Source organism: Tursiops truncatus, chromosome 1, assembly GCF_011762595.2.
Source record: "Tursiops truncatus isolate mTurTru1 chromosome 1, mTurTru1.mat.Y, whole genome shotgun sequence".
Classification (NCBI taxonomy): Eukaryota; Metazoa; Chordata; class Mammalia; order Artiodactyla; family Delphinidae; genus Tursiops; species Tursiops truncatus.
In genome coordinates, this window is record NC_047034.1 from 51,331,110 (window position 1) to 51,346,587 (window position 15,478).

The 15,478-nt window shown below is 35.7% G+C and overlaps 1 protein-coding gene across 15 annotated transcripts in view; it reads right to left on the reverse strand.

Annotated features, from left to right (window-relative positions):
- RASAL2 (RAS protein activator like 2) overlaps positions 1-15,478 on the reverse strand; it is a 384,407-nt gene that overhangs the window by 160,495 nt on the left and 208,434 nt on the right. For all 15 annotated transcript variants that reach the window (XM_019952448.3, XM_073803926.1, XM_019952446.3 and 12 more), the window contains exon 3: positions 12,144-12,270. In XM_019952448.3, coding sequence (XP_019808007.1) covers positions 12,144-12,270 — 127 coding nt within the window. The remainder of the gene's footprint in view (positions 1-12,143; positions 12,271-15,478) is intronic.

Consider the following 15,478-nt stretch of genomic DNA (forward strand, 5'->3'; position numbering starts at 1 on the left):
CTCCAGTCTGAACTGGCTGTCATCACTCTGTGGCTGCTACCGAGCTATGTAACCGGGTTCCTGCTGCACCCTCCGTCTCTCCCCTGAACTGGATCTCCTATCCTATATCCCACATCCTGCTCGTTCGTGGCTAACAATGTATCCCATTAGCCTCAGGAGAAATGATATGTAGGAGGTAATTTTTTTAACCTTGTATGTCTGAAAATGTCTTTATCTTATCCTCATGTGCAATTAATGACTTACAGCTAAATACAGAATTCTATATTGAAATAATCTTCCTTCAGAAGACTGAGGGCATTCCTCATTGTTTTCTAGCTTCTGAAACTGCTGATAGAAGTCTGAAGCCATTCTGATTTCTGATCCTTAGTTTGTAATCTGTTTTTCCTTTCTTTGGCAGTTTGTAAAATGGCCTCTTTGTCATCAGAGACAAATTGAAATTTCCCGAAAATGTGCCTTGTCATAGGCACTCAGTAATTCCTTTCAATCTGGAACCTCATATCCTTCAGTTGTGGGAATTTTCTTAAATTATTTTGCTAGTGATTTCCTCCCCTTGTTTTTCTTTTTCTGGAACTCATTGTTTTGACTTCCTAAACTGATACTCTAATTATTTTATCTTTTTTTTCCTCTACTTCCTGGGATATTTCCTCATTGTCATCTTCCAACACTTCTATTGAGTTTTGTTTCTGTTAAAATTTTTTTAATACACAGCAGCATTTTGGCTTTGTGTAACATTCAGTTCTTGTCTCACATATGTAATATTTTCTCTCTCTGAAGATAATCATAATTTTTTTTTTTAAGTTTTCTATTCCCTGCATACCTCTGTTCCTCCAAGTTTCTTTTTCCTTTTGTTTTTATTTGTTTTGGATTTTTTCTTTCAAGCTAGAGGCTTTCCCTCTGATGACTACTAGCTTTGGGAATGTCAGTGTCCTTAGGTCTTTCCTCTTGGGCTGGTTAAATATCCCCATGGCACTGATCTCCTGCCTGGAGGGTAAAAGGCAAGTGAGGGAGACAGGTGGAGGGGTCTCATCATTCAGTATGCAGGTGTTCATTTTATTCCCTCGTATTTGGTAAAGTGCTCTGTGCTCTCAACTTTGCCTGGTGTAACCCAGTCCAGAGACCCTTGAGTTTTCTCCCCCACAGAATTAACCTACAGCCTTCCATTAGGGTAGAGATAGGGGCAGGAAGAGCAACGATTCAGTGGTCTGGGGGAGAGGAGAAGACTGAGGGATCTACTACTATGTGTTCCTGCTGCCATCGATTCCTGAGCTATTTGAAGATTCTGCGGTAAAAATCTGGTTGGTTCTTGGCTTTCTTCGTTGCTAGATTAAGATTTGGCTTTCTCAGGTCAGCTAGGACATTTACCACACTCCATTTGCTTTCCAGCTTTCAATTTATTATTATGTATTATTGTTTTTTTGTGGTTGTTTTCTTCTTTGCCATTCTCCTTATCCTTGAAGGATCATGTCTTTAAAAGAATATCCCTTTACTATAGTTGTAGTGGGGTTTCTGCGAGGAATACAAATTATATGCTTATGTTCAATCCACCATTTTTCTCTTCAGAAGTCCAGGCTGAATCAAAAACCATTCCTGATGTCACTCATTACTATTCCCACCCAATTCTCCAACTACCATAGTGGTTTACTAAGGTTAATATTGCCTTAAGACTGGTCGAGAGAGGCCCCTCACCTGGGCATCACATTTTAGAGGGCTCTACTTGGTTGGTAGCACCAACCCCAACAGAGCTTGAATGTATCAGCCAGGATGTCCACATGCCTGTTTGTAGGGTCTCTCATGACATGGGACCAAATTTGAAAATTCTAGCCTGACGTTCCAGATTGTTATAAAAGTATACAGTCAAAGTTGAAGAACAGAATGTATTTTATTTAAGTTAAAAAAAAAGTCTGTTAGACTAACTTAAATATTAAGATATGATACAGTTTCTAAGCTTAGCAAGTAGCTAGTCCACAGTTAAACACTGACTTCCTTCATGATCTCTCCTTCCCTATGTCTTCTGGATTTACAGCAACCCTGACAGTAGCCTATACAAATGACTTAACTGAATCAGAAAAGGAATTTTTTATTTAAGACACCCTACTGCCATCTGCCGGACATTTAAAAAAATAAGGACAAATCAACAATGAGAATTAGATGACATGTACCCCTAGTTGCTGGGCAACACATAATTTGCACCACCAGATGGGCAGCACTGCCTTGGAATCACCTTTCACAAAACTGAACTAATCTGTACTATTCCATGATAAGGGTGGGGAGGAAGATAAAAGAGCAAATCAGGAATCTAAACATCCTCTTATAACTTATAAGAGACTGTGGTCTGATACCTTCACTTAGAACCGATTTCCTCATTTAAGAAATGGTTTAGCTGTTAATCTAAATCTAGCTCATAAGAGTGAAATTTAAAAAATGGCTTTAGGACCAACAGGCTGGGAGCCACTGAATGAGGCAGGGCCTGGCAGCCTTCTGGGCTAAGAGCCAGCCCTACCTATCAACCCACCCATCGCTGTCAGCTCCAACACAACAGAAGGGCCCATGGAGCCCACACAGGGGACACCCCTAGAGTACATAGCTCTGGTGACCAGAGGGGAGTGTCCCGTTGGGCCTCATAGGATGTCTCCTACATAAGGCCACTTACCCAAAATTGGGAAATGTAACTGACCTACCTAATACAGAGAAAGAGAATTAGGCAAAACAAGGAGACAGAAGATGTTCCAAACAAAGGAACAAGACAAAAATCCCAGAAGAAAAACTAACCAAAGAAGACATAAGCGATCTAACCAATAAAGAGTTCAAGGTAATGATCATAAACATGCTCAATGAACTTGGGAGAAGAATGGATGAACACAGTGAAGTGTTTAACAAAGAGTTAGAAGATACAAAGAAGAACCAAACAGAGCTGAAGACTACAATAACTGAAATAAAAAATACACTAGAAGGAATCTAAAGTAGATTAGATGATACAGAGGAACAGCTCAGTGAACTGAACGACAGAGTACTGGAAATTACCCAAGCTGAACAAAAAAGAATAAAAAAAAATAAGGATAGTTTTTAAGATACCTCTGAGACAACATCAAGCATACTAACATTCACATTATAGGGGTACCAAAAGGAGAAGAAAGAGAGGGGGACAGAGAACCTATTTGAGGAAATAATAGCTGAAAACTTCCCTAACCTGGGAAAGGAAACAAATATCCAAGCCCAGGAAGCACAGAGAGTCCCAAACAAATGAACCCAAAGAGATCTACAACAAGACACATTATAATTAAAAGGGCAAAAATTAAAGGTAACAAGAGAATTTTAAAAGCAGCAAGAGAAAAGCAACTAGTTATGTACAAAGGAACAACCACTAGACCAGTGGTCCCCAATCTTTTTGGCACTAGGGACTGGTTCTGTGGAAGACAATTTTTGCATGGATTGGGGGGTGGTAGTTCAGGTGGTAATGTGAGCAATGCAGGGGATGGTTCAGGTGGTAATGTGAGTGATGGGGAGCCATGGGGAGCAGCAGATGAAGCTTCGCTTGCTTGCCCACCGCTCACCTTCTGCTGGCAGCCCGGTTCCTAACAGGCCAGGACCGGTATCGGTCCGCGGCCTGGGGATTGGGGACCCCTGCATTAGACTGACTTTTCAGCAAGAACTTTGCAGGCCAGAAGGGAGTGGCATGATATATTCAAAGTGATGGAAAAAAAACCCTACAACTAAGAATCCTCTACTTGGCAAGGTTATCATTCAGATTTAAAGGAGAGATAAAGAGTTTTACAAAAAAGAAAAAGCCAAAAGAGTTCATCATCATTAAACTGGCCTTACAAAAAATGTTTCAAAGACTTTACTAAGGGGAAAAGAAAAGATGACAATTAGAAATACGAAAATTACAAAAGGAAAAATCTCATTTGTAAAGGCAAACATACAGTAAAGGTAGTAAATCAACCACTTACAAAGTTGGTAGGAAGGTTACAAGACCAAAGTAGTAAAATCATCTATATCTACAATAAGTAGTTAAGGGATAGACAAAACAAAAGATGTAAAATATGATGTCACAAACATTAAATGTCGGGCGGTAGTATTAAATGTAGGGTGGTTAAAATGTGTTTGAACTTAAGAGATCATCAACTTAATCTTCCTGCAGCATGAACAGGGGGCTATAAAATATGTCCCACCTCCTTTCATGCAAGATGCATCCTTCTGTTAAGGACCTTAACCCTCTATTTACTTTACCATGTTGCACCATGCGATGATTTTGCCCACCTTCACCATTTGACTGTTGGTAAAAAATTATATTTTACTCTTTTGCACAAAGTTTGAATCCTGTTTTATCTCTGATTATAATTAACACTTGTTTCTGCAAGTTTAGCAAAATGATGACAATTGATGAAGTTCTGTAATGGGCACATGGATGTGTATTGCACTATTCAACTTTGTGTCTGAAAATTCTCATAATAAAAAAATAAAAAAAAAGAGAGACCATCAACTTAAAATAATCACATATAGACAGGTTGTTACATATGAACTTCATGGTAACTACAAACCAAAAATATATAATAGATACACACCAAAAGGAGAGAAAGGAATCCAAACAAAATACTAAATTCTATGAGAAGAAAGCCAGGGTAGCAATACTTACAGAAAAACTACACTTTAAGACAAAGACTGTAACAAGAGACAAAGAAGACATTACATAAAGATAAAGGGATTAATCCAACAAGAAGACGTAACACTTGTAAATACATATGCATCCAACACAGGAGTACCTAAATACATAAAGCAAATATTAGCAAACATTAAAGGGAAAAATGACAGTAAGACAATCATAGTAGGAGACTTTAATACCCCATACCTCAGTGGATAAATCATCCAGACAGATAATCAATAAGGAAACACTGGCCTTAAATAACACATTAACTATTTGAATGTAATAGATACATACATAGAATAGTCCATCCAAAAGCAGCAGATTACACACTCCTTTCAAGTGCACATGAAACATTCTCTGAGATAGATCACATCCTAGGCCACAAACAAATATATTTAAGATATTTTATATTTAAGAAGACTGAAATCATATCAAGCAGGTTTTCCAAACACAACAGTATGAGACTAGTAATCAACCACAAGAAAAAAACTGCAAAAAACACAAACATATGGAGGCTAAGCAATATGTTACTAAACAATCAATGGATCACTGAAGAAATCAGAGTCAAAAAATACCTGGAGACAAATGAAAATCAAAACACAATGATCCAAAATCTACGGGATGCAGCAGAAGCAGTTCTAAGAGGGAAGTTTACAGTGATACAAGCCTACCTCAAGAAACAAGAAAAATCTCAAATAAATAATCTAGCCTTACACTTAAAACAACTAGGAAAAAAGAAAGAACAAGAAAAACCCAAAGACTGGAGAAAGAAAGAAATCATAAAGATCAGAATAGAAATACAAGGAGACTAAAAAAAAAAGAAAGAAAGAAAAGATCAGTGAAACTAAGAGAAGGTCCTTGGAAAAAATAAACAAAAATTGATAAACCTTTAGCCACACTCATAAAGAATATGAATGAAAAGAGAGGTACCAAACAGATGAAATTAGCAATTAAAGAAGTTATGATTGACCACACAGAAATACAAAAGACCATGAGATTACTATGAACAATTATATGACAATGAAATGGACAACCTAGAAGAAATGAACAAATTCCTAGAAATGTACAATCTCCCAAGAATGAATCAGGAAGAAACAGAAAATATGAACATACTGATTACCAGGAAGGAAACTGAATCCGTAATTTTTTAAAAACTACCAACAAACAAATGTCCAGGGCCAGAGGGCTTCACAAGTGAATTCTACCAAACATTTAGAGTTAACACCTTTCTTAAACTATTCCCAAAAATTGAAGAGAAAGGAATGCTTCTGAACACATTCTACAAGGCTACCATTGCCCTGATAACAAAATCAGATAGACACGACCAAAAAAAAAGAAAAAAAAAAGATTACAGGACAAGATCACTGATGAATATAACATGCAAAAATCCTCGGCAAATATTAGCAAACCAAATTGAACAATACAATAAAAGGATTATATGCCACGATGAAGTGGGATTTATCCCAGAGAAGCAAGGATAGTTCAATACCTGCATGTCAATCAATGTGATACACCACATTAACAAACTCAAAATAAAAAGTATACAATCATCTCAACAGACGCAGGAAAAAGCTCCAACAAAATTCAACATCCATTTATGATAGAAACTCTCAACATAGTGGGTATAAAGGGAAAATACCTCAACATAATAAAGGCCATATATGACAAACCCAGAACCAATATCATATGAGATAGTGAAAAGCTGAAAGCATTTCCTCTAAGATCAGGAACAAGACAAGGATGCCCACTCGGTCCACTTTTATTCAACACAGTACTTGAAGTCCCAGCCACAGCAGGCAAGAAAAAAAGAAATGAAAGGAATCCAAACTGGAAAGGAAGAAGTAAACAGTCACTGCTTGTAGATGGCATGATATTATATATAGAAAATCCTAAAGATGCCACCAGAAAAAACTATTAGAACTAATAAATAAATTTGGTAAAGTTGCAGACTACAAAATTAACATAAGAAATATGATGCATTTCTATACATTAATAATGAACTATCAGAAAGAGACATTAAGAAAACTATCCCATTTACAATGTATCAAAAAGAATAAAATACCTAGGAATTAATCTAAGGATTAAAAGACTTGTAGTCAGAAAACTATAAGATAATGCTGAAAGAAATTAAAGACAACATGGACAAATGAAAAGATATACCGTGATCACAGATGGGAAGAATTAATATTTTTTAAATGACCATATTATCCAAAACAATCTATAGATTCAATGCAATCCCTATCAAATTACCAATGACATTTTTCACAGAAATAGAACAAAATATCCAAAAATTTGTATGAAAACAAAGACCTCAAATAGCAAAAACAATATTGAGAAAGAACAAAGCTGGAGGTATCACGTTCCCTGATTTCAAACTATACTACAAGCTACAGCAATCAAAACAGTATAGGACTGGCACAAAAAAAGACACATAGATCAATGTAAGAGAAATAAACCCATGCTTATATGGTCACTTAATCAATGACAGAGGAGGCAAAAATATATAATAGGGAAAAGATAGCCTCTTCAATAAATGGTATTGGGAAAACTGAACAGCCACATGCAAAAGATTCAAACTGGCCTACTTTCTCACACCATATGCAAAAATAAACTCAAAATGGATCAAAGACCTACATGTAAGACCTAAGACCATGAAACTGCTAAAAGAAAACATAGGCAGTATGCTTTTTAACATTGTTCTTAGCAGTTGTTGGATCTGTCTCTTTAGGCGAAGGAAACAAAAGCAAAAATAAAGAAATGGAACTACATCAAACTAAAAAGCTTTTTACACAGCGAAGGATATATAATCACATATACTTTTATATATATAAATTTAATAGTCAATTTAAATATTGAGTGCTACTATACACAGTCATTATTTATCACCATTTAAAATTCTATTATTTAATGAACTTATTTACAAAACAGAAACCGACTCACAGACTTACAGGACGAACTTATGGTTACCGGTGGGGAAAGGTGGGTGGTGAGGATAGATTGGGAGTTTGGGATTGACAGGTACACACTGCTATATTTAAAACAGATAACCAACATGGACCTACTGTATAGCACACAGAACATGACTCAATATTCTACAATAACCTAAATGGGAAAAGAATTTGAAAAAAGAATAGATACATGTATATGTATAACTGAATCACTTTGCTGTACACCTGAAACTAACACATTATTAATCAAACATGTACCAATACAAAATAAAAATTTAAAAAAATAAAATTAATGTGAAAAAATAAAATTCTATTATTTGAAAAATAGAAGGATATGTTTCTTGTAATATTAAATCTTCATTACTCTCATTTCCCTTTCTTTCAATATTATCATTACCACCCTGTATTTTTATAAAAGATTCTAGCATCTTGAAAATACTTCAATCCTCCTAATAGTGAACGTCTTGGGAATAAAAAGAGTCATTAGTTTACACATAAAGTTAGACCTCAGCCTAATTTAACAGAGACGGTCAGGGTTAAAGCTAGATTTGAGTAATCAATATCCTCTAATAATTTTGACTAAATGAGTTATCCTTTTCAATAATTTTATAAATGTCTTAGTATATGCTGCTTTTTAATATTCCTTTTTTTAAAAATTTCCTCAAATTTTCATCACTTGGGTCAATAAACTTAGGAAAACATAGGTGCAAGACTGGTTTTTCCTCAAAGTTTTTCCAGTTTAGTTTCCCTTTTTTTTGGTGGTGTTATTTTAGATTTCTGTTTGACTTCTTCATTTACATAAACATGAAAATTTTGCACAGCTGCCTCCGACTCCAAAAGACTTGTAGTATTTTTTTCCTATGCTTGCTAACAGGTATCAAAAGCATACTATGTGAAATTATAATTTTAAGTACGTTTACCAGATATTTCTGGGTTTTGAGGACTCCATGATAATGAAACAAATGTGATATCATAGGCACAGTTTTTTAAAAATCCAGAGATTTTGTAAGTAAGATCATGGGATACTTTTAAGATTTTATCTCAATGTAATAAAATAGAGGCATGGAGATCTCTGCAGCCTTGAATTACTAGATGTTTGGTTTTGAATGTGTCAGTTCAATTTGAACGATGTTTTTGAGAATTGAGAACGCATGCACTTATGAGTGTTTGCACTTTCTAATTAAACCAGCTTTATGATCACGTTTCTGACATCACCTGCAAACAAGGTTCTTGCTCACTTCAGGCTCTGACTTTGCTTTGCCCATTTGGGCATCAAAGCATTAACTTTACTGGAATGTCAAAGAAACACAACAACCAGACTGGACAAGGTTCTCAATTCACCTTTGTGCTATCCCCCAGGCAGGCAGCAGACAACATGCAGTAGTAGAGACACATTTTCTTCTATAAATGTATGTGTCACAAAAATGTTGTCCACTGTTCAGCTTTCATTTTTCCTCTGTTTAATAGTGTTCTTGAAAGGTGTCCAGTGGCTTTTTAAAAAAAGTTGAATTCACGTAGGTTATATTTACATTGAAAATGAATATTTACTCGTTCTAGTTCGTGTGGTCAATTTATATACCTCCCTGTATTGTTTGTATGCAAAGACCCTACCATCTGAAGAAGTAATTTCCTTTTGAAAATTCAGTAAATCATGCTTTCGCATGGTTTCAATTTGACAGATCTTTTTTTAATGAATAAATTAAAATCTGGATATTGTTGCCAGGGGAAAATAGTTTTTTCTAGGTTTTCTAAATTTGGAAATGGGTGCTTCAGGCCAGATGTTCATATGCCTTAAGAAAACATCTCATTTTCAATGGAAAAGAATTTGCTGTATCAAAATCTGTGTCAAATGCCAGGGTAAATATAAATTTTTTGTATTTTGGGTAATCTGTAAGCTGCTGAATGCAAGAGACTGAGAACTAGCGAGTGAGAAGTACATTCTGGGCTTAACCACTCCCCACTCTGCCTCTTCACACACACTTTTTTCTTCTAAGTTCTTGACCTTTATTAGGTTTCCCATCACTATGAATTTGCTCATGTTGAACAATGTGTGAGGCAGAAATAGAGGCCTTCCTATCCTTTTTACATTCATGTTTTTTCACCAGCTTGAAATCTCTGAAGGACGGTAAATTGGCAGCCACTAACAAAGGTTCTTCACATATCCTTTATATTCACAGGGCTCTTTTCTTTTATGAATTCTCTGAGGTAGAATAAAAGGTGCATGTTTTTCATGAGTGGGCATTTCTCCATAGCTGACTGCCTCACACCTGAAATCAAAATGTATGCCATGGTTTTACATCTGCAAAAACTGATCTGTCCTCCTTGGGGTTCCTCTACTGGTGAGGAACAAAGAGAATGCAGAGCTTGCAAAGGGAAAGAACCCTGCAAAAACAGAAGGGCTTCCCCACACACTTGACTTACTTATTTGGAAACAAAATTCTATATCTTCATTCTCTTTCTCTGGTCCATCCTTTACTAATGCGTCCTCATCTTCCTAATCTCTAAATGTTCCAGGGCTTAGTCTTAAGCTTTTCTCTTCTACCTAAATACACTTCCCTTGATGATCTCACTCAATCTCATGGCTTCAAACACCATCTATTTGCTAAAAGCCTGAATCTGTATCTCCAGTCTGTACTTCTCCCTTAATTTCCAGACTCACTTATTTCTATCTGTGTATCTAATAAGATCCTCAAACTTAAGATGTCCAAACTGAGCTCCTGGTCAGTCCCACATTCAAACTTGCTTCTCCCAGTGTTCCTTATTTTAAAAAATAAATTCATTCTTCCAGCTGTTCTAGCCTAAATTCTTCACTCTTCTGTTTCTCACTTCCCACATCCAATCCAACCAGCGAACTGGCTTGTTGGCTCCACCTTCAAATATAATCTGGTCACTTCTCAGCCCTTCCACTAATACCATTATGGCCCAAGTTCTACCATGTCTTGTCTAGATTATTGCAATAGCACCCTAATTAGTTTCTAAACTCCCAATCTTGCTTCCCTAGTCTCAGTATAGAGGTCAGTGGCTCCCCACCTCCCAGAGTAAAAGCCAAAGCTCCTACGATGACCTACAAAACCTTTATGATCTGCTTGCCAAAGAGCTCATCTTAGTTTGTCTTTCGGACCTGTACCTGGAATGTTGGAGACATTTAACAATTTACTACGTATTTCTCTCCTATAAGATCATAATAATTATTCAGACTACAACTACACTTCCTCAAAAATCAGCTGACTTTTGTGGATCAAAGTGTGAATAGTCAAAGGACCCTAGAGAAGTGGCAAAGAGAGTCTTCAACTTAACATTACAAATAATGACAGCAAAGGAGTTGAAAGAAGGTGCCTCTGAGCTAGTCCAATTCACATAGAACTTGTATGCGAAATACAAACAGGCTATAAAATGGTTACATCCAGGAAGGTTTGCAATATAATTTAAGCCCACACCTAAACTGGTTTCAACACATGCTAAAGAAGTACAATGGATGAGAGGAATATTTGATTTTTCCAAGTATGACCCATTGGAGAAAAGTGTTTGCTAACCTGACTAATGTCTAGAAAAGCAATAAATGTCACAGGATAAAAAGAGAACTAAAGGATTCAAATTCTGACTAAGAACCTGAGCTCCATTTAGAAAATGAAAGGAAATGAAGGAAAAGGCAAAAACAAACAAAAAAACCAAAACCCTGATTTTCAAAAATACAGCAAAATCACAAAATTATCCATACTAACAAATATAGAGACAATAAATGAATCCGTTTTATCTACCTACTAAATGTCTATGACTAAATGTCAAGGTCCATTAAGCAAAGAATAATACCACAATGCAAAACACCAGAGCAACTCCTACTTTTCAAATTCTTTCATTATTTTACTTAATCTTAATTATGTTCACTTAAAATTACCTGACTGGTCTAATTATTTAAATATCCATTGGTAAGCATGCAAAACACCAAACAGAATCATTTGGTAGGAAACAGGGAAACAGCAGCTTTGATACTGACATTAATTCCTTTAGTATATAACAACTCAAGTGGGGTTTTCTGATGTATCCCTTCTGTCACCCACTCCAACCACAGTCCTGAATATAACTTACATGGGCCATATAAAATTAGCTCAGCTAAACTAGCCTAATCTGACATTACATTATACAAGACAACACCAGGAACTGTGTGAACAGGGCACAAACCATTTAATACTAAGTTTCCAACCAAAACTGGCTCCCCAGTGAATCTCAGTGCCTCAATAAGATCACTTAATGTTCTTTTAAAATTTAAAGCCAAGCAGTAAAATCAGAAACAACATATCATCCGGCTTGCCCAGGAGTTTACAGCAACCAACTAGCACTCAGATAAATGTTCTCTCTGCAAAATAACTTTGCTGCCACTTGGTTATAAAGAATAAAACTTTCTAATGACCTCTAATTCTTGGTTAACATACTATATTTTAAAGTACTTACTTAACAGTAAATGAAGGATGTTTTGTTTTATTGTAACACTCAATAACAAGTCCATAAATTACCGGATAAAAACTAGGAATTTCTTTCCTTTTACATTAGCTTACCCAGTTTAGCGGCGCCCTCTGGTGGGTACTCAGGAAACTGACCCTCGGAAGGGACACTGACAGTTCTCCTCAGGCATCGCCCTTTGGTGGAATCTGTCTGCTGATCCTGTCCTCCCTCCACAGGTATCTAGTAAACCAAGAAAGAGATGAAACTTAATAGTGCCATAACTACCTTGTGATTGAATAACGTTTTTAGTTGATGAAGGTAGGAGTGTGTAATCATCAGCGGAAAACAGAAGAAATGTAGAAATAATGTATGCACAAAGGCTAAAGTTATTACCAACCCTTTATTCAGGAATCTTTTCTTTAAAAAGAAAACTGAAAGATCAGGAAAGGTGAGTATGCAAATTAACTTACATGAAGTATGCACAAATCACATCCAGTTGTGTACCTGCTTAGGGAGCTCAGAAAACAAAACATCCACACAAATAAGATTCCTTTACATCAGAAACTGGTTCACAAGTCCCATTCCTGCCCAATCGTAGGTAAATGGAAATAAATGTTGACCAGAAAGACTTCACTCCAAAATTCTCTTAAAAGAAGGTTTTGTTAGATAAAAGGAGTAAAATCAACCAAATTTTCTCCAATTTTAAAAGTAAGCACTTAGAGATAGTTAATGAAATACTATACTACCTATACATGTTTTTAGTGTATAGATAGTAATTGATACATAAAATGGCATATTTTATTCCACAAGTGAGATTAGTTTTTGAAATCCTAAAAAATAGTTTTTCTGGCATAACTTTTTTTTCTGTTTGTACATGTGGAATAAGAACTATGTATGGTACAAAAGATCTCTAATTCCATTAAATATTTTACAATTTACACACTGGTTATCACTGTAGAGTAATGGGATGGCTCTAAGTTGCTTTTTTTTTTTTCTTTTCGATTTCGGTAATTCTAAAAGACCAAGTCATCTTACTTTGGGGGTAGAGGGCAAAGACTTTTCACAATGAGATTTTATTAGTAACCTTTATCAGAATCAAGAATAGTATTTGTAACATCTGAAATAGTTTGGCAAAATATGTCAAGAATTATGTTATCAAGGCAGTTGCCCGGGAATCATACCTCCTCCCCTCCCTCCAATGGAAACTAACTACCCTTATCTTAGTTTCATGCTCAATTACAAAAGGAGGAAGCTGCAAACAGAAAAACAAGAACTGGTTAGAGCCAGCTAGGCCCAAGATGGCAGAAAACCTGATCTCCAGTGGACTTGAGCCTCACTGTACGTTCACTGTAATACATTAGCATGCTAAATGACACAACCATGAGCACCATGACAGTTGACAATTGCCATGACAACGGGAAAAGTCCATACAAGGACTGAAAAGGGGTGTTGCCTCAGTTCTGGGTCCAAACCACAGCCTTGTTCTCAGATATCTTATGAATACTCCTTCTCTTTACTCAATTCTTTCCCTTTTACCTGGACCCTTCTATATATATGGTGTCTCAGCCCTAATCAGGTTGAGAAGTTGATTTGCGAACTAAATTCCCACACTCTTCCATTCTTTGGCCAGTTTCATTATTGGCTGTGTGAATCTGAGTGGAAAAAGAACCTCTCCGGCTGAGACCCCTCGGCCTAGGCTAGGACCCTGGTGCGGGTCCAGGCAACCAATTCGGTAACAATTAATCATAGTCTCTAATTCTTATGCCTCCAATACAGGCAATTTTAACAAATTTCAATAATAATGACTAGCATTAAATTCTTAGTATGTGCAAGGCTAAGGAATTTACATGTGTGACATTATGAGGAAGCCATTATTATTATCCCCTTTTTACAGATGAGGAATAATTTATCTCTCCAGATGATTGCTATGGGCATATCAATTGATACAGCAAAACTGGAATAGATACGGGCTTAAATGTACATGCTTTCTGCTTTGCCTCAGTAATCCAACTCCTAAGACTGGGTGGGGTCAAGGGGATGATACCAAGGGAAGTTTTCTCTGTGCTACTGAGAATTTGAAGAGCAAAATTCTAATGTCTCCATAAGGACTGAAAATTCTCATACTCTTTCCTCATTTCCTCATGACCATAACTACTGTTACTGCTTGCACACTGAGAAACCAAATGGCGGAATTAAGAAAGGTAAAATTCTAAAAAATAAGGGAATATCAAATAATAGCATCAGTAAAGCTAATAAGTCTTCTAAAAGTTCTCTGTAATATAAAACTTTAAGAACAGTAATCTAAGTCATCCACCCCTTTCAGGATGGAAATGATCTCTACATAAATAATTAAAAGAGTAGCACCAAGAGGTTAAATAACTCCCTCCTAGTAAGAAAGGTAAAAATGTATCCTCTACCTGCCTTAGGAAAGAAGGGAGGTAAATTTGGAAAAAAAAAAAAAAGTAGTCTGGATCTTTGAACAAACAATGAACATAAATAAACATAACTATTTTTGTAATAGTTCCCCCAAAATTCCTATTCCTGAAACAATGAAGGCCTAAGCCATAGAGAAAAGAGGAGCTATTTTTGACATTTTAGGAGGGAATGAGCTACAATCTCATCTGTGGAAATTTATAAAGGCCATATCCAGGAAAAATAAAGAAATGGTTTCTATTATCATTATACTTTGTCTCTATCATATCTAAGAAGAGAATAAATAAAATATATCAAACTTCTTATTTGGGCCTAAACTTCACTCACAGTTATATTCTCAAAGTTTCAATGTAGACTCTTCATTTCCCACTGTTGAAACTTAAAATATGATGAACAGTTTTATTCACAGTATCACTCTTAAAGTTGAGGGCATTTTACCTCTGACTCAGAATATAAGGGAGAATAGTATTTACTTTTATTCTAAACGTGTGTTTCTTAAGAATCATTTGCTTTTACACCACCACTGACTGTTTCTTACATAAATAATTCTTTTAAAGACACTGACCTGTTTCTTAAAAGTTAGTATAATATTTCAAGTATCTTCAAATGAACTAAGCTGGAGTTTACAAATCTTAGTATACAGCCAAAGAAAATCAGTTTTAAAAAGACAATTTTAGAGAAATGATTCTGTCCATTCTGCTTGTCCTAATTTAGTTTACTACTTCACATTCACTTGTTTACACTAAATTAGTCTAAAAATTGTATATCTTTCAGGTTCGGTAATGAGAGAAATTTTTCTTTTTCTTTTTTTTTCTTAAACCTTTTTGCCTTGTATGATACTTCTTCTGAGCCTTCTTTTTCTTCAGGGAGAATGGTGACCATCACTGTCTTTGGCTGCCTATTGTCCAATGCCTGAAAATAGCTGGTATATATAATTTTTTTTGAATTTTTGCATTTTATTTTTTTATACAGCAGTTTCTTATTAGTTATCCATGTTATACATATTAATGTATAT